General features: G+C 39.1%; 3 protein-coding genes across 4 annotated transcripts; all 3 read left to right on the forward strand.

Moving 5' to 3' along the window:
* Positions 1-272: 272 nt before the first annotated feature.
* Positions 273-15,857, forward strand: LOC116251664 (40S ribosomal protein S29). 2 transcript variants are annotated; one of them, XM_050076982.1, is made up of 3 exons: positions 273-433; positions 2,440-2,539; positions 15,637-15,857. In XM_050076982.1, exons 1-3 carry the CDS (start codon positions 372-374, stop codon positions 15,643-15,645), a joined length of 171 nt encoding a protein of 56 aa, XP_049932939.1. In that variant the 5' UTR covers positions 273-371; the 3' UTR covers positions 15,646-15,857. The 2 variants fall into 2 exon arrangements, with proteins under 2 accessions (XP_049932939.1, XP_031481912.1); XM_031626052.2 differs by lacking the exon at positions 15,637-15,857 and adding an exon at positions 2,641-2,862.
* LOC126409933 (uncharacterized) lies at positions 7,365-11,350 on the forward strand. The gene is made up of 5 exons (XM_050076940.1): positions 7,365-7,425; positions 7,640-7,916; positions 9,357-9,654; positions 10,386-10,436; positions 10,547-11,350. The coding sequence occupies exons 1-5, from the start codon at positions 7,365-7,367 to the stop codon at positions 10,889-10,891; spliced, it is 1,032 nt and encodes a 343-aa protein (XP_049932897.1). The 3' UTR covers positions 10,892-11,350.
* LOC116249652 (40S ribosomal protein S29) lies at positions 12,417-15,857 on the forward strand. The gene is made up of 3 exons (XM_031622836.2): positions 12,417-12,628; positions 15,424-15,523; positions 15,637-15,857. The coding sequence occupies exons 1-3, from the start codon at positions 12,567-12,569 to the stop codon at positions 15,643-15,645; spliced, it is 171 nt and encodes a 56-aa protein (XP_031478696.1). The 5' UTR covers positions 12,417-12,566; the 3' UTR covers positions 15,646-15,857.
* Positions 15,858-18,080: the final 2,223 nt, after the last annotated feature.

Raw genomic sequence — 18,080 nt, forward strand, 5'->3', positions numbered from 1 at the left:
ATTTTTTGAATTCGCCGGTATCACCAGACGATATGGAGACCTATGCACGCTGACAGTTAAGTACCGTATGGGGAGTTTAATGCAGCCATGCACCGGTCCTTTTCTGGTAATTAAGAATGTAAATATTTTTTGTTAATAGACAATTAGTGGTATCGGTTATCGGTTATTCGAGGATTCTGACCCGAACCCGAACCCAAACCCGAACCCAAACCCAAATGTGCTACCGCCAAACCCTAGACATGCTTGCGCCGGATCATAAATAGGGATGATAAATAGGGAGCGGCCGTTTTCTTTTCATCTCTTACCAACACGAGCGCTCTTCTCCGCAAGTTTTCGATCTTTTAGGGTTCCCCATCGGCGTTCCTCCGACGATGGGTCACTCTGCTGTGTGGAACTCCCACCCAAAGAACTATGGCCCGGGTTCTCGCGCTTGGTTAGTGTCTCTCTCCTCAGTTCTTTTTATTCCATTTTTTTTAGTTTGATCTTGGATGAGGATTCATGTTTTCTTTCTCTGAAAGTTTTCGTTATTTGCCGAGCCCGTTGGTGCGCGATTTTGTTGTTAACTATCTCGGTGATTGCGTCGTTGCTGTTATTCCAGTCTTCTTCTGCGCATGCACTACGCTATGAAGTGTTTCGTCTTTTAGAATTCTGCGCGATGCATTCCGCGTGGTTAGGATCTGAGCCATCGGAATTTTTCTACCCCACAATAGTTCGTCGGGATAATTTGTTTATTCAGTAGGTGTATCAACTGCGACGGGTTCCAGAGGATTGCTGTTTAGCTTGTGGTTTGTCTTTCAGTCTACTGCTCCATGGGTAGAAGTCTAAGACGGACACCGCTGTCGGAACAATCCCCATCTGCAAATCTGTCCCGATGCGTTTGACTTATAGCTGGAGGTTGTGGTTCCGTGGATACCATGAACTTAGTGAAATTGATGTGGTGGTTGTTCCAAATTCCAAATGCGTAAGCAGGAGTAGCACTCTATTAGGCTTGAAGCCATGGGACTTGTTTAGGCCATCGAGGCCTTCGCTCTTTTTTTCCTTTGGTTCATTGCATGGTTCGTTTGATTGGTTAATTTTTTACTTTATTCCTCAACGGCACCATCTTGAACAGTGGATTGAACTCCCTAGAAGCAAATGTTAGTGCATCAGGCCAAAGAGGAGTATTGGTAATTTGATATCGGTGTAAGAGCTCTTGCGTCTTACCAGATGAGTTCTTATGTGTATATGGAAACTAAGAGTGCAGTTCCGAACTGAACTTCAACCGTAATGAAGATTATGATTTTGTTGTTGTCTATAGCAAATCAACCTTTTGAGGCAGTTCCGTTTGTTTGTTTTATTTTTTCTAGGTTTTCAATCCGTATGGACTTGTGGAGAATAGTCTTTTCAAAACAAATCGTTAATACTTTGGGAATCCAGAGACTCTAAATAAATTAGTTGATATTTTTTTGTTTATATACATCCATTTCTTAAGACAGTTTTAATCTATTATTCTTTTATTGGGATAGGAGCATAAATGTTATTTGGTTCAATCTTGACTTTGATGCGCTGTCCAGCATGATATAACTTGATTTTTCCTTGCCAAAAGAAAATATGAAGCAATATTATAGATTGTAAGCGTGTGATGTTTGCACATTCCTGATTGTTATTTGACACAAATCGGCTTCTGATTTCATACCTTGGTTACATACTTACATGTTCGTTTGGGTAGATTATGGTGAAATTTTGATGGGATAGATTAATAACCCTTTACAGTTTACATCATTGCTAATTTGTCATATTATGTGAACATAGGGAAGCTTTGCTACTCACTTAAGCAAATCATGTCTCAAGTTTTTGAAGTTAACTTAGGACGATTGCTTTCTCTAGATATGCAAGCATGAGAGACAGAACTCATATGCTTGCACTTGAAAAGATTCATTTGTTTATATCTCCCTGAGGGAGATAATCACAATCTGTTCTATGGCACTTCTTCCTTGAAAGAATGACCCTAATTTCATGCTTTTACATTTCACTTTTGCACGTTCTTTTTGGTATCATTGCTTAAATGATTTCATTTTATTTCTGTATTCCACAAGTACGAAGATTCTCAAGTCTTAGCATGTGTTCCTTAAACTGTCCTAAGCAGACTTCTTGAAGTTGAAAAATATTCAGTTTGTGCTATTTGTATACTGAATTTCAGTGGCAGTTGAACGGTGTCCTTGTTAAACAGTTGATTTTTGGGCTTTTGAACCTTGCAAGAAAACTGAAAAACCTGCCACAAATTATTGTGTGATTTTCCTAGGGACAGGTTCTTTGTCTTTTTTTTATTTGCTGGAGGATTTTAGATAATCTGTGCTGTCACATTAGCTGTCATGCGGGGTGTGCTGATGATTGTAAGCTAACGTTATTCAGTTGATAACCCAATGAAGACGATGCTAATAACTTTTGTTTGTTACGCAGCCGTGTATGCGGGAATCCTCATGGATTGATCAGGAAATATGGTCTGATGTGCTGCAGGCAATGCTTCCACAGCAACGCCAAGGCAATTGGCTTTATTAAGGTGCTTACGTCCATCTCTATTACTTTATCTTGTTTTACGTGTTTTCCTACTTGAGATTTCCTTGTATTTCTTCCCTGAGATCTTTTTTTCCTGTTTCCCAGTACCGTTAGGACATGGTGCTAGCATCCAGGTGGAGAAGCTGCACAAGGCCTGGAGTAAATTCGTTTTTAATCCGTTGACTACATTGATGTTCACATATGCACCTCTTTTCTTAGTCATGTAGCAGGATTGTGGTCTTTAAATATTTGTTTTTTGGTTTCTCCCTCTAACGGTACAATGTTTTGAATCTGAGGATATTAAAAATCAAAATATTGTTGCATTAAGTTGCTGGTCTTCTTTATGTGTCGCCCATTTTGAAGATTTGTCAGTAAATCATCAACGGTGAGGTCGATTCCCCACCTACGCAGATCACCAAACCTTTATACAGAGTTTAAGCAAAATCCTTGTGTAATCTGCACCTGCATCATAATTCATGTCTCCTCACTCAGCCAAACACATGCGTGCTAGACGGCCAAACCATACCCTGCCCCTAAGACGGTTGGCTGAAGGTTTAGAGCTGGGACTTTACCTTCGGTTCTAGGAACCCTCGGACAGAGTCGCCTATGGGAATCAAACTAGAGATGCCTACTAATCTGTTAACCATGTTATTTGCTGCCAACTATGTTATTTCCCTCAAAGGAGTGTTGCCTTGCCATCAATTTGATATATACTGACAACCAGATAAAAGACTTTCGTGCCTTGGTGCTGCAGGAAGGTGAAGCAGGTAGCTGCCTTATCTGCTTAATTATGTTGTGGAATAAGGGAAAGCACTGATTGCTTTATGTATATTCGAAGCCAAGCCTGGATGAGGGCTGGGAAGGTTGCTTGTTTCCTTACGCCTTTGGTTGGAAGGAAAGGGAGGGAAAGAAAGGAAAGGGAATGAAAGAGAAAGGAAAGAAAAATGAATGGAATGGAATGGAATGGAATGGAAAGAAAAGAGGTGATTTAGTGTGGGAATAAAAATATTCTTTTCTTTCTTTCCTTTTCAATTGGTTCCTGTTTTATTTGGGAATGATTGTATTTACACTAAACAATCATTCACTTTTTTTTTTCCTTTCATTTTTCTTTTCTTTTCTTTGCAGCTAAACACACTTTCCCTTTTTTTTATTCCAACCAAACAAGCCGTTAGTCCTAGTTCTCGTTCTTAAGAGTTAATCATAAAGGTGTTAAAAGGTGTTAAGAGTTAATCATAAAGGTGCTTGGTTACATAAATTTGTCATGCCAACAGTAACTGGATGCCAACACGTCAATTTTATTTTTTTGCTGGAATGCAAACATTGTCAGGTGCAACTTCAAAAGATGAATTTTGCTTTGTCGTGCATTTGTTAGTCTAATCCGTGCATGGTTTGTTTCTATAGCTAAAAATGTGCAAAAATAGAAGGTAAAACGTTATGTAACAATGTGCGATAAAACTTTTTGTTGGCGTGACAATTTTATTAGACTTAAATTTCTCTCTGGTTTTGTCATCTCCTAAAGGCATTAAGAAATGATGGCATACTTTGTTCATCTTCCGCTATTCCTTTTTGCCGTAAGACGAGACATAGAAACATATTCTTTTACCTGTTTCCAAGAACTCGAACTTTTATTTGAAACGAACGGGGACCTTTATATTAGTTTTACCATCTCTGACCACGGCTTTAAAAATGTTAGGTAGTGCATGACATATATGAAGTGTGAGTTTAGTTCTTCCTTAATTTGTTAAGATGATTTTTCCATGTTTACCATATTCGATGACTGGATCGTTCACAACCTAGCCCACTTGGTGTTCACTTCACTGCTGTTAACCTAGCCCACTTGGTGTTTACTTCATTGTTGTTTTCAACTTCTTTCGAGTACGAAGGAGGAGAAGTTTCATCTTAACAAGGCAAAAAGCTAAAGCCCTCCACCTTTTTATCCATCCCCTCAAGATTATCAGGCATGTTTTTAATGTCTTGAGTAATGTCTATCAATGCTATTATTCAACTTGTATATCAACATTTGCCATTTTGCAGTCAGAAAATTGAAACCACGTGTGTTGTATCTCTCAAGTTTTTGACATCTCTCCGTACTGACGAAAGAAGAAATGAAGCAAGGGGCTGTAGTCGTGTGAGAGAGGGAGAGATCCTTTTCTTGTTTGTCATCCCCTCCCCCCCAACGGCTTTTCTTTTTTTCTTTTTCCAGTGACAATGAAGCCTAAAACCGATTTAATCAGATGGTCCATTGGATTGAACACATACGGATGATAAGAGAAGGCCATGTATAAGACAAACTTTTCAAAATGCAAAAGTTACATTATTTGTGAAAGATGAAGCGATCCTTAAAAACAAAAAATAAAAAATAAAAGACCGTAAAGTGAAAAGAAAAATGCCCCATCACACAGGCTTCAATCCTTTCCACATCGTACCGACTTTTGTACTAATTGAAGCTCGCCAATTTTTCGGATGAATAACAGGACATAGAAATTACTGCCATGACGAGTATTGAATTAGATGTTTGATAGCTGTGATAATTTTGTGCACTCATATTAGAGAACTAACTTCAAGCCCCTTTCCAAATACAAATATATGAACCTAATCTTGCGCAAAACTTGTAGACAAGTTCTTGATTATTCTGCTTGGATATATAAGATTAATTTCATAGAAATCCAAGATTCAAGCTTCAGGACTCACCTGCTTGAATTTTTTGAAAAGCAAGTTATATAAAGTCCTTCTAGAGTCTCTGCCCTCCCCAAGTTCTAAGTCAAGAAAATCTTGTCCAGTAGTATAGATTTCCCAAGAGGACTTAAAAAATATCTCCAACTTTTACACATAGTATGACATAACCCTGCACTGTATTTACCTGGCCCTTCTGTAGGTTGTTAAGACTCCTCTGTACAAGACCCTTCATGGGCTTTTCTGCACAGAAGGTAGGTGCTCCCATTGCTTCTGTACTAAGGCAGGTGCCTTACTAGATGGACTGCTGCATAGTCCAAGGTAGTCTGGGTGCAAGGTGACTAAGAAAGCAACTTCTGTCTAAAGGCAGTCGTGAAAAGCAGGGAAGTGTGGTAGTTGCTTCATACATGAACTATCTAGGTGTGACTAATTGTATATCCTACTACTTTTTACGTCCGGATTCCAGCCAGATCCAAACTTTATTGAGTCCAACCTAATTGGATGTCATGTAACCAGATCCAGACTCTGAGCCAGGATTTTTGACGGAGGTGCAAGACACGAAGAACTGCTTCAATAAGATCTTATTTAACGAGTGGGAAAAGGGGGTTCTGGACAACTGAATTCACTGAGGGCGACTTCTTCACAATGGGGAGGAACAGTCTAGTGAGGACGATTGGAGTAACGCCAAGAAAACAAATAGGAAGATCACATGGCACACCAGGAAGTGATTTAATGCAGGAAGAAGCCCTGTAGATGAAGGAACAGCACGGGCCAATCTTCGATTGCTTGAGATCCACTTAGAGTGAGCACCATGTGCAATGGCTTCTCATGTCTGCTTTGGCCGGTTCTAGAATAACAACATAAAATCATGCTGAACCGGTCGGCCGGTGAGCGACCTATGAGGGTGAGACACCACCGGGCCTCGTCCCGCCCGTGAAACAATGGAGGCAGGTCAGATTTGCTGTACAATGGTTTCTGTTTCACTTTAAAGATCACCCACCGGCTGAACTGATCCTCTCCTTGTATGGTAGCTGCAATCAAGAAAGATTTGTATCTGTCAGTGAAATTTTCCTATCTGCTTGGATTTGGAAATCTCTCTGACTCGGTGCAATAATTTCTTTTGGAATAATTAGAAATTAGATTACAGATCAAAGTCAGATGTTCCCGATTTAGAATCGGGAGTGGATATGCAATAAGATCTGTACTCTTGACATCACTAGCAGCAGTAGGCGCAGAAGAAACAAGCCATTAGAGGCCAATAGGTTGTTGAAATTATGGAGGCTACGCCCTTGTCTATTGTAGCGAGCTTTTGAGAGGGTGGAGGGTGCTAGGGATGTCAATATATCCAATTTGAATCGGATATCCGATCGATCCAATCCAAAAAAATCGGATATGGATAAAAATTTAATATTCGATTAAGAAATCGGATCGGATTCGGATATACATGAATATCGGATCGGATTCAGATACGAATTCGGATCGGATTCATTTTTAGACAAATATCCTCTATCTAATACTTGAAAAATGACAAAATCCAATTCAAAATTCGGATTCGGATTCGGATATAAATATAAAAATTGGATTTCGGATTCGGATATGACTTTGCTTTATTCGAATTTGAATTTGAATCCGAATCCGAATATATGAATATCCGAAAAAGCGGATATGATTAAAGATGTATCTGATTCGAATCCGATCCGTTGACATCCTGCACTATGTCACAATGGTACGCCCAATTGGTGGCGTACCACGTACTGGTACGACGGTACTAGTACGGCGGTACAGCCCGGTACGTTTGGATCTGGATCTGGGTCGGAACTAGATTCAAACTATATTATAACTAAAAAAAATGACTTATCCTTTACTTTTTTTTTTTTGCTTTTAAGATAAGAAGTCTCATTAACAAGATGAAACATTGATAATTTATTCATTAGAAGCTACTTTTTGTTGGCATTTTTGCTACCACTTGTGGTTTAATTGTACTAAGATTTTAAAAAATACCATACCCGTACCCGTACCCGAACGCATACTCTTACCCCTATCATTGTGACATAGCTGGGGCCTCTTTTAAAGTGGTGGCTTCCGTAACCTCTCATAAACCCAATGATATGAATTTTCTCAGCAGTCTAGATGGTTTAGAATGGCACACATAAAAGATGGCGAGAGGATTTCAGCTCCTGTACGCACACCACGTGGAATGGGGACCAATTGCAGCTAGTATAAATTGGGTAATAATAGAACTTTTGAAAAGGATTGTATAGAGGTACGTGAGTGTATATGTGGAGCATACATGGACATATGTATGCATTTTGAGAATGATACACATCAAACTTGTGAATGATCGGAGCATGTTAAATATATGTAAGAATAAACTAACAAATATAGAACTAAATTAGGTAACAAGTACTTAATTAGTATATCTTGCATTGAGTATTTTCTACTTTTCGCGCCTCCTGTGATCTTCCCCGACTGAGACCATACCCGACGCCCGACGGCCGTCTGTGTTCATGTCTTTCATTGCAAGCTCTGGGCCAGAGCTTCCTGATCACCCAACCTGAAGCAGTCCAAGGGCGAAGGCCTCCAGCGCATATAGACTCAATCTCCAGCACCACTAATTCGTTTGTGAAGCACTGCCTCAAGCTTCGCCAGAGCTCCAAGTACCGTTACTCCTCAGCCTCTGCCATCGTCATCCGATTGACGCCCATCAGGTGAATCCTCCCCTTATTTTCACGTGTGGACCATTTCTTTTTCATTCTGAATCCATTGGTCTTGTTGGTTAGTCGGTTTAACTTCTCAATTTGGACTAGTTTTAGTACTTCTGCTTGTTGATTGATATCTGGGGTAGAATGGGAGAGTATTTCCAAGACATTGCAACATCTTGTACTATTTAGAAGCATGTCTACATGGTTTGGAGTTGGTGGATGGGGGACAGATGTTCTATGATTTCTTATGGGAAATTTATTTTAAAATTTGTTTCCTACCCCTTGAAATGGGTTGTGTCTTTGAATTTTCTATTTGCTGAAAAAGAGTGTTTTTCGCCTTCTCTTTTGTCGTCGTTGCCTAGAAAATTGTCTTGCATGTTTTTATCTATTTCTCTGTCCATTCTTTGTTTTATTTTGGCATATATGAGGAGTGTTCATATTTGGGTTCTCTCTGCCTTTAAGTTGTCTTTTCTAGACCCATTCTATTGCTTCAGTTTTGTATCTGTCTTCATGTTCAAGACAGGTTTGTAGCGTAGAACTGTATCTGATGATCATAGTAGCCAGGGCAGGTTGATTCTTGTAGTACTTCAATCAGGATCACTTGATTATGTTAGACTCCTAATTGCCAACTGTCAGGGTCTGCAGCACTACTTAAGATATATTGCAGGTTCGATAATTCAAGTTGTTTGAAACTTGTATGCATTTGCTATATGTATCTCAATCAGCAATCTCAAGTTCAACTTGAACCTCAGTGAAAACTCAAGTAATAGCAGGGCATTAATCATATGTAAATGTCTTAGTTACATTGACTAGAGACTTCACAAGAAAATAGCATTGATGGAAGACCATAGAGCGCCATATGCAATCTAAGGTTGCATTTTGGTGCTCCATATAACGTGAAAGAGGCTACTTTACATTCACTCAACGGGATTTACTAATGGAATTCTACCTTTTTCTTTGCATAATTGGTCAAACGGGGTGAGGCTAGTATTACCAGGGTTGAATTGCCTTAGTTGTTTCTGCATTTGTTAAGCCTTTCCTGGATTTATTTTGTACTCTAGGCATGTTAGTGATATGAGATTACTTTATATTTAATCATGTCATGTCCTTATTTCAAATGGTCCCCTATCTTTCAACTTGGATTTTCTCTAGCAAGGTAAATATGAAATTTACACAGATCCCAGTAGTATTGCTTATTGTGCTGAAGTAGTTCTTGGTGCTTCTTGAATTCGTGACCTGCTGCTATTACATCTTAATACTCTTGATGTGCTATAGCCCGTCGAGTAATGCACAATTAGAACCTTTGGTTACACATTCAAGTTCCCTTTGGAAATGTTTGAGTTTTGCTTGACATATGAGCTTCAGCCAAATTTGTATGCTTAGAAGCAATACTTTCAGGCATGCAATTTCTCCTTGTGAATTTTAGGACATCTTACGACTCTGCAGAGAAATTTTTATGTTCCATGGGATAAAGAACAAGGAAAGAGATATATTGGATTGTCTTCTTCTTCTGGATGATGCTGGAATACCAACAGAGTTTGTAGAGGCTTTTGATCGTTTGGTTAATCTTAGCGCTGGTGTAATGAGAAAAATTGCTGGTGTTCAATCCATGGAATCCACTAAAGCTGCGGCTTTTTTGAGGATACCTACTAGTTTCTGTGACATTCACAACAATGAAGGCGGTTCTGCTTTCCAAATGTTATTTCCAACATTAAACAGATTGGTGGTCTTGGATGGTATTCAGGTAGCAGTCACATCTCCTTTTGGCTTTTCTGGATTTTTTTTCTTTTAAAAAAAAAAAATTGTCTGGGATTGTTAGCTAAAGCATATTGCTGCTCATAGAAATCTGAAAGGGCAATTCTTGGCCACGAATGCCGTTTACAACATATGATGAGAATACAAAAATTTACATAAAGAAAAATTCCAGTATATGACGTGATTGTTTGTGAGACAATAATCTATAATCATATGCACTACCTGATGACCGTATTTGACCAAACTCTTTCCAGATTAATCAGGCCTCCTTTTGTTTAATTTGAAGAATGTTCTCCTATTAATTTTTAGTTAAGCTTCCTTTCTCATCCCTCTTTCCCACCCACTCCTAAGAATTCCAGTATTTGATTTATGATTGTTTGCAAAACCAATAATGTATAATCTTGTGCCTACCTGCTTCCAGTATTTGACTTTAGACTGTTTCCAAATAAGCCAGGCCATTTTTTTCTGAAGTTTGATGAATGCCGCCTTACTATTTTTCTGATTAACTCCCACTCTCAACCCTCTTTCCCACTCACTCCTTTTTGGTTTCTTGCTCGGAATAAACATGGTGTAGCATATTGCGTCGTCTTGTATGCTGATCTAAGGCTGTTTAATTAGATGTCTAGGAATTATCTCATCTTCCTTTTGTTGTCTAAGGACTTTGTTTCCCTTCAAAGGCTAATCTTATGGGTTGCATTTCCTTCAATTTGACTATTGCAGGACCCTGGAAATCTTGGCACGTTATTGAGAACTGCCATGGCTTTTGGTTGGGTAAGCTTTTACATGATACACCAATGCAGACAAAACATGTATTTAATCATGCCAAAATGGTGTAAATGGCTTGATTTGTTCAATTTAGTTGTTTTATGTTTTACCTGTAGGATGGAGTGTTTTTGCTTCCTGGTTGCTGTGATCCATTCAATGATAAAGCCATCCGTGCATCGAGGGGATCGTGTTTTCAAATTCCAATAGTTTCTGGAGATTGGGTGCATTTGGAGTCACTGAAAACCTCGGTTTCACTCTCTCCTGAGTTTAAGTTCATTTGGGAGGATAAACCTTTGGCTTTAGTTGTAGGAAGTGAAGGACATGGACTGTCGGAGGAATCAAAGACTGTTTGTGAATTGATAAGCATTCCCATGGCAGGGGGTTATGAATCCCTAAATGTCTCTGTTGCAGGTGGAATTTTCCTCTTCATGTTGCAAGCTAGGAAGCATAGAACTTGCTAATGTTTGGAAAAAATATGAATGCTGGTGACCAATGCGTTCTTGCTGTGAAAATTTTCCCGCTGGCATAAGTTTCAGAAAGTTTAGGCAATGCTTGGCATCTAATGGATGCAACAGCCTTCTAGTGGCTTACAGTCTCAATGGGTTAGGGCGGTCAACCACTGGTATCTAGCCTCTTGTGCAAGTCAGTCGCAGCCCTGAAGCCTGAGCCAAAGGGAGAAGGGTGTGCTTGTCGATTGCTCCCTCTGTTTTGCAAGCTGCTAAAAATGGCTTCATGTTTTATCCAACTCTTGGTCGAGCGACTGCCGAACACTTGCGTTTGGCTGGTCCCTTCTTTGCTTTGTGATTTCTTAAATGTGTCTTTAAAGCTAGGGATATAATAGAGCTGACTTTGGACTTCGAAGTTGAAGAAGGTGATAAGCCTGCTTAAATTCCAAACCTATATGTAATTTGCTTGTTTAATTCTGCTTGAAATAAAAAAAGAATCAATCAACTAATTTGCAATTGATGGTTGGAGGGAAAGGGAGGGAAAAGAAAGGGAAAGGGAGGGAAAGGAAAAGAAAGGAAAGGAAAGGGAAGAGAAAGGAATGAAATGAAATTGAAAGAAAAGAAGTGATTTAAAAGTTAAGGAAAGAAAAGGAAAGAAGTGATTTAAAAGCTAAGGAAAGAAAAGGAATGAGATGGGTAGTGTGGGAATAAAAAAACTCTTCTTCTTTCATTTTTTTCCTTTCCTTTTCAATCTCAATTTGGGAGGGATTGCATTTATACTAGACAATCCCTCCCTTTCCTTTCATTTCCCTCCCCTCGCAGTCAAACACACTTTCTTCCTTTCCCTCCATTTCCCTCCAACCAAACAAGCCGGTATCACCAGACGATATAGAGACCTATGCACGCCGACAGTAAGTACCATATGGGGAGTTTAATGCAGCCATGTGCAGGGCGTTTTCTATTGATTAAAATGTAAAATTTTATTGCTAAAAGACAATTAGTGGCAACAGTTATGTTGGTTTTAGTGACCATTTATGGTTATTTTTAGCATAAATTTTTAGATTTCACCCAATTGGCAAACTATTTAGCATGTCGCAGCATGGACTTTTCCTAGTCTTTCATAGGAGATGGAAATCCACATGCACAGTATTGCTTTAAGAGCTTCGTTTGCTTTATGTTAGCAAGGATATCAATGCTTCTGGATTTAAATTGGATATTTTTGAATCTGAAATCTGTTTAGTGGGATTCAGTAGGTAACCTGATACCCATTTAAATTCGGATTGCTTGTAGAACTTTGCAATCTCAATCCCAACTGAAACATTCGATTTGAACTCAATTAAGCCCTACACGAATTTGGTTCAATGCCATCAAACCGAGATTAGGCTGGGCTCGAATTGGTCGGGTTTGTTCACCCTTACCCTACCCGAGTTCGACGCGATTCTTGGATAAATGCTACCTTTCAGGATTATGGCCCGAACCCAAACCCAAATGTGGTACCGCCAAACCCTAGACATCCTTGCCCCTGATGATAAATAGCGAGCGGCTTTCCTCTCTTATCAACCCGAGCGCTCTTCTCCCCAACTTATCGATTTTTAGGGTTCCCCGCGGCCTCTTTCGTTTCATCTCTTACCAGCCGCTCTTCTCCGCAAGTGATTCGAGGTTGTAGGGTTCCCCGAGCGTTCCTCCGACGATGGGTCACTCTGCTGTGTGGAACTCCCACCCAAAGAACTATGGCCCGGGTTCTCGCGCCTGGTTAGTGTCTCTTTCCTCAGTTCTTTTATTCCAATTTTTTTAGTTTGATCTTGGATGAGGATTCATGTTTTGTTTCTGTGAAAGTTTTCGTTATTTGCCGAACCTGTTGGTTCAGGATTTTGTTGTTAACTATCTCCGTGATTTCGTCGTTGCTGTTATTCCAGTCTTCTTCTGCGCATGCACTACGCTATGAAGTGTTTCGTCTTTTAGAATTCTGCGTGATGCATTCCGCGTGGTTAGGATCTGAGCCATCTGAATTTCTCTACCCCAGAATGGTTCGTCGTGATAATATGTTTATTCAGTAGGTGCACCAACTGCGATGGGTTCTAGAGGATTGCTGTTTAGCTTGTGGTTTGTCTTTCAGTATATTGCTCCATGGGTAGAAGTCTAAGACGGACACCGCTGTCGGAACAATCCCCATCTGCAAATCTGTCCCAATGCGTTTGACTTATAGATGGAGGTCGTGGTTCCGTGGATACCATGAACTTAGTGAAATTGATGTGGTGGTTGTTCCAAATGCGTAAGCAGGAGCAGCACTCTATTAGGCTTGAAGCCATGGGACTTGTTTAGTTCTTTTGTTTTTGGTTTATTGCATGGTTCGTTTGATTGGTTAATTTTTTACTTTATTCCTCAACGGCACCATCTTGAACAGTGGATTGAACTCCCTAGAAGCAAATGTTAGTGCATCAGGCCAAAGAGGAGTACTGGTAATTTGATATCGGTGTAAGAGCTCTTGCCTCTTACCATATGAATTCGTATGTGCGTATGGAAACCAGTGTCGTACATATCGTACAATACGGGGCCTTATCATACGATACATATCGTTTAGAAAATACGATACGATACATCCTCCCTATTGTAAATAGGGGGTGTATCGTACTTTTATTTAACGATACATATGGCCTTGTATAGTATGATACGGTGAGATACGCCCGGTGTCGTAAGATACAGGTTGATTTCAGAAAAGGGGGGCCCGAACTCCCTTTTTTTGAGTTTTATTCATAAAAACCCACCCCTTCTTCATTTCTAACCAGATTGTGCTGCCTTAGAGGAAAATCATCGATTTCCACCATGAAATCATTGATTAAACCATGGATTTGTGCATGGGTGGCTGACTCCTGTTGGGAGGAAAGGGTTTTTTTTAAATCTTGAAGATGAAGAAGAAGATGGAGATGAGGATGAGAATGCATATGATTAAGATTATGAATGAGAGTCAAGAGTGCTTTCATTTTAAATGTATTGACATTGAACATTTTCACAATTTCATTATCATCTTGTGATGTAATACATAACATCTAAAACTTGTTTTTTGATGTGGTATCTCATAGAGTTATGGACCTTAGTCTATCATTCTGTAAAACATGTTTTTTATGAAGAACATATTATTCTTGTTTTTACTGATTTTTTTGGAATTTTTGGAATTTTTTCCTTTTTTTTTTGTTTATTAAAAAAAATTACGATACGGCGTATCTTAAAGCCAAAACTATATGGCTTACGATATGCTTTTTACAACATTGATGGAAACTAAGAGTGCAGTTCTGAACTGAACTTCATCCGTAATGAAGTTTATGATTTTGTTGTTGTCTATAGCAAGTCAACCTTTTGAGGCAGTTCCGTTTGTTTGTTTTAGTTTTTCTATGTTTTCAATCCGTATGGACTTGAAGAGAATAGTCATTTCAAAACAAATCGTTTCTAAAACTTTGGGAATCCAGAGACTCTAAATAAATTAGTTGATATTTTTAGAAACTTTTGGGAATCCAGAGACTCTAAATAAATTAGTTGATATTTTTTTGTTTATATACATCCATTTCTTAAGACAGTTTTAATCTATTATTCTTTTGTTGGGATAGGAGCATAGATTTTATTTGGTTCAATCTTGTCTCTGATGTGCTCTGTCCAGCATGTTATAACTTGATTTTTCCTTGCAAAAAAAAATTATGAAGCACTATTATAAATTGTAAGCGTGTGATGTTTGCACATTTCTGATTGTTATTTGACACAAATCTTTATCTGATTTCTTACCTCGGTTACATACTTACATGTTTGTTTGGGTGGATTATAGTGGAATTTTGATGGGATAGATTAATAACCCTTTACAGCATTGCTAATTTGTCATATTATAGGAACCTTAAGGAAGCTTTGCTACTCACTTAAGCAGGTCATGTCTCAAGTACTTTGAGGTTAATTTAGGATGATTGTTTTCTTTAGATCTGCAAGCATGAGAGACAGAACTCATATGCTTGCACTTGAAAAGATTCATTTGTTTATATCTCCCCGAGGCAGATAATTACAATCTGTTCTATGTCCCTCCTTCCCTGAAAGAATGACCCTAATTTTGTGCTTTTACATTTCACTTTTGCACGTCCTTTTTGGTATCATTGTTTAGATGATTTCATTTTATTTCTGTATTCCACAAGTACGAAGATTCTCAAGTCTTAGCATGGGTTCCAAATATATGGAAGTTAAACTGTCCTAAGCGGACTTCTTGAAGTTGAAATTCTTGAAAATATTCAATTTGTGCTATTTGTATACTGAATTTCAGTGGCAGTTGAAGGGTTTCCTTGTTAATGGGCTTTTGAACCTTGCAAGAAAACTGAAAAGCCTACCACAAATTATTGTGTGATTTTCTTAGGGACAAAGATTCTTTGTCTTGTTTTTTGTTTGCTGGAGGATTTTAGATAATCTGTGCTGTCACATTAGTTTTCATGCTTGATGTGCCGATGATTGTAAGCTGACGTTATTCAGTTGATAACCATGAACTCAATGCTAAGAAATGACTTTTCTTTGTTGCCCAGCCGTGTATGTGGGAATCCTCATGGCTTGATCAGGAAATATGGGCTGATGTGCTGCAGGCAATGCTTCCACAGCAACGCCAAGGCAATTGGCTTTATTAAGGTGCTTACCTCCATCTCTATTACTTTATCTTGTTTTACGTATTTTCCTACTTTAGATTAATACTGCTTCCTTCCTGTATTTCTTCCCTGAGATCTTTCTTTCTTGTTTCCCAGTACCGTTAGGACATGGTGCTAGCATCCAGGTGGAGAAACTGCACAAGGCCTGGAGTAAATTCGTATTTAATCCGTTGACTACGTTGATGTTCACATATGCACCTTTTTTGTTAGTCATGTAGCAGGATTGTGGTCTTTAAATATTTGTTTTTTGCTCTCTCCCTCTAACGGTACAATGTTTTGAATCTGAGGATATTAAAAATCAAATATGGTTGCATTAAGTTGCTGGTCTTACTTCTTTTTGTGCCGCCCATTTTGAAGATTTGTCTGTAAATCATCTACGGCGTGGTCGATTCCCCACCTACACAGATTACCAAACCTTTTATACAGAATTTAAGCAAAATCCTTGTGTAATCTGCGCCTGCATCATGGTACATGTCTCCTTTCTTGTGTTTCAATAATATAATTTACTAAGGATGCGTGGGCAGTGTCTATGGAAATCAAACTAGAGATATGCCTACTAATCCGACCTTAGCCTAACAGACTACGTTATTTTCCTCCAACTATGTTATGTAACCAACTTTGGTATTTCCCTCGAAGCAGTGTTGGCTTGCCATCAATTTGCAATATATTGACAACCAGATAAAAAGACTTTCGCGGCCGAGTGCTGCTGGAAGGTGAAGCAGGTGGCACCTTTATCTGCTTAATTATCTTGTGGAATAAGTGAAAGCACTGATCGCCTTATGTATATTCGTAGCCAAGCCTGGATGAGGGCTGGTAAGGTTGCTTGGCCCCTTAGGCCTGGATCTCTGGCCACGACTTTAAAAATGTTAGGTAGTGCATGGCATATATTAAGCGTAACTTTAGTTCTTCCTTAAGCTAAGATAATTTTTCCATGTTTACCATATTCGATGACAGGACCGTTCACAACCTAGGCCAGTTGGTGTTCAGTTGGTGTTCACTTCTCTGTTGTTTTTCAAGTCCTTTCCAGTGTTTAAGAGAAATATCTCATCCCACCACCCAATTAATAGCTAAAGCCCCCATCTTTTTCTCCATCCCCAAGAATACAGGCTTGCTTTTAATGTCTTAGATGTTCTCTCCATTTTAGGGTCGGTAAATTGACACCACGGGAGCTTGAAACCAAACCTAATCGATTTTCAGCTCCCGTTCAGTCTGTCGTCTGTTGTGCTAACCCTTCGGGGATGTTGCTCAGCCTTTGACATCTATGTTGTGCTAACCCTTCGGGGATGTTGCTAACCGATTTAATCAGATGGTCCATTGGATTGAACACATACGAATGATAATAGAAGGCCAACTATAAGACAAACTTTTAAAAATGCAAAAAAGTTACATTATTTGCGAAAGATGAACCGATCCTTGGGTGGTCTTATTGGCGCATACCACGGTGGTAGGGGAACCTGTGGCTGGATGGAATCCTTCGCGACCGGACCGATAGGCGGGGGAGGCCAAGGCCTTCCAAAAAAAAAAAAAAAAAGGAAGACCGTAAAGTGAAAAGAAAAATGCCCCCTATCACACAGGCTTCAATACTTTGCACATCGTACCGACTTTTGTACTAATTGAAGCTCACCAATTTTTCGGATGAATAACAGGACATAGAAATAACTGCCATGATCGAGTATTGAATTAGATGTTTTATAGCTGTGATAATTTTGTGCACTCATATTAGAGAACTAACTTCAAGCCCCTTTCCAAATACAAATATATGAACCTAACCTTGCGTAAAACTAGTAAACAAGTTCTTAGATTATTCTGTTTGGATATATAAGATTAATTTTCATGGAAATCCAACATCCAAGATTCAAGCTTCAGGATTCATCTGCTTGAATTTTTTGAAAAGCAAGTTACATGAAGTCCTTCTAGAGTTCCTGCCCTCCCCAAGTTCTAAATCAAGAAAATCTTGTCCAGTAGTATAGATTTCCCACGATTACTTAAAAGTTATCTCTAACTTTTACGCATATTATGCCATAACCCTCATTGTATTTACCTTCCCCTTATGTTGGTTGTTGAGAGTCCTCTGTAGAAGACCATTCATGGCATTTTCCGCACAGAAGGTAGGTGTTCCCATTGCTTCTGTACTAAGGCAGGTGCCTAGATGGACTGCAGCATAGTCCAAGGTAGGCTGGCTCCAAGGTGACTAAGAAAGCAACTTTTGTCTAAAGGCAGTCATGAACAGCAGGGAAGTATGGTAGTTGCTTCATACATGAACTATCAAGGTGTGACTAATTGTATATCCTATTACTTACTTTATTGAGTCCAACCTAATTGGATGTCATGTAACCAGATCCAAACTCTGAGTCAGTTTCCATTTTCTAAAACTGATTTTTTTTTTTTTTGGTAGTCTTCCAGATCTGGAGCCTTACCCTGGGCAGTGGAGGAGCGAAGATTTTTTTTGACTGAGGGGCAAGACACTAAAAACTGCTTCAATAAGATCTTAATCAATGAGTGGAAAAAAGGAGTTGTGCACAACAGACAACAACTGAATA

This window comes from Nymphaea colorata, chromosome 3, assembly GCF_008831285.2.
Source record: "Nymphaea colorata isolate Beijing-Zhang1983 chromosome 3, ASM883128v2, whole genome shotgun sequence".
Taxonomy (NCBI): Eukaryota; Viridiplantae; Streptophyta; class Magnoliopsida; order Nymphaeales; family Nymphaeaceae; genus Nymphaea; species Nymphaea colorata.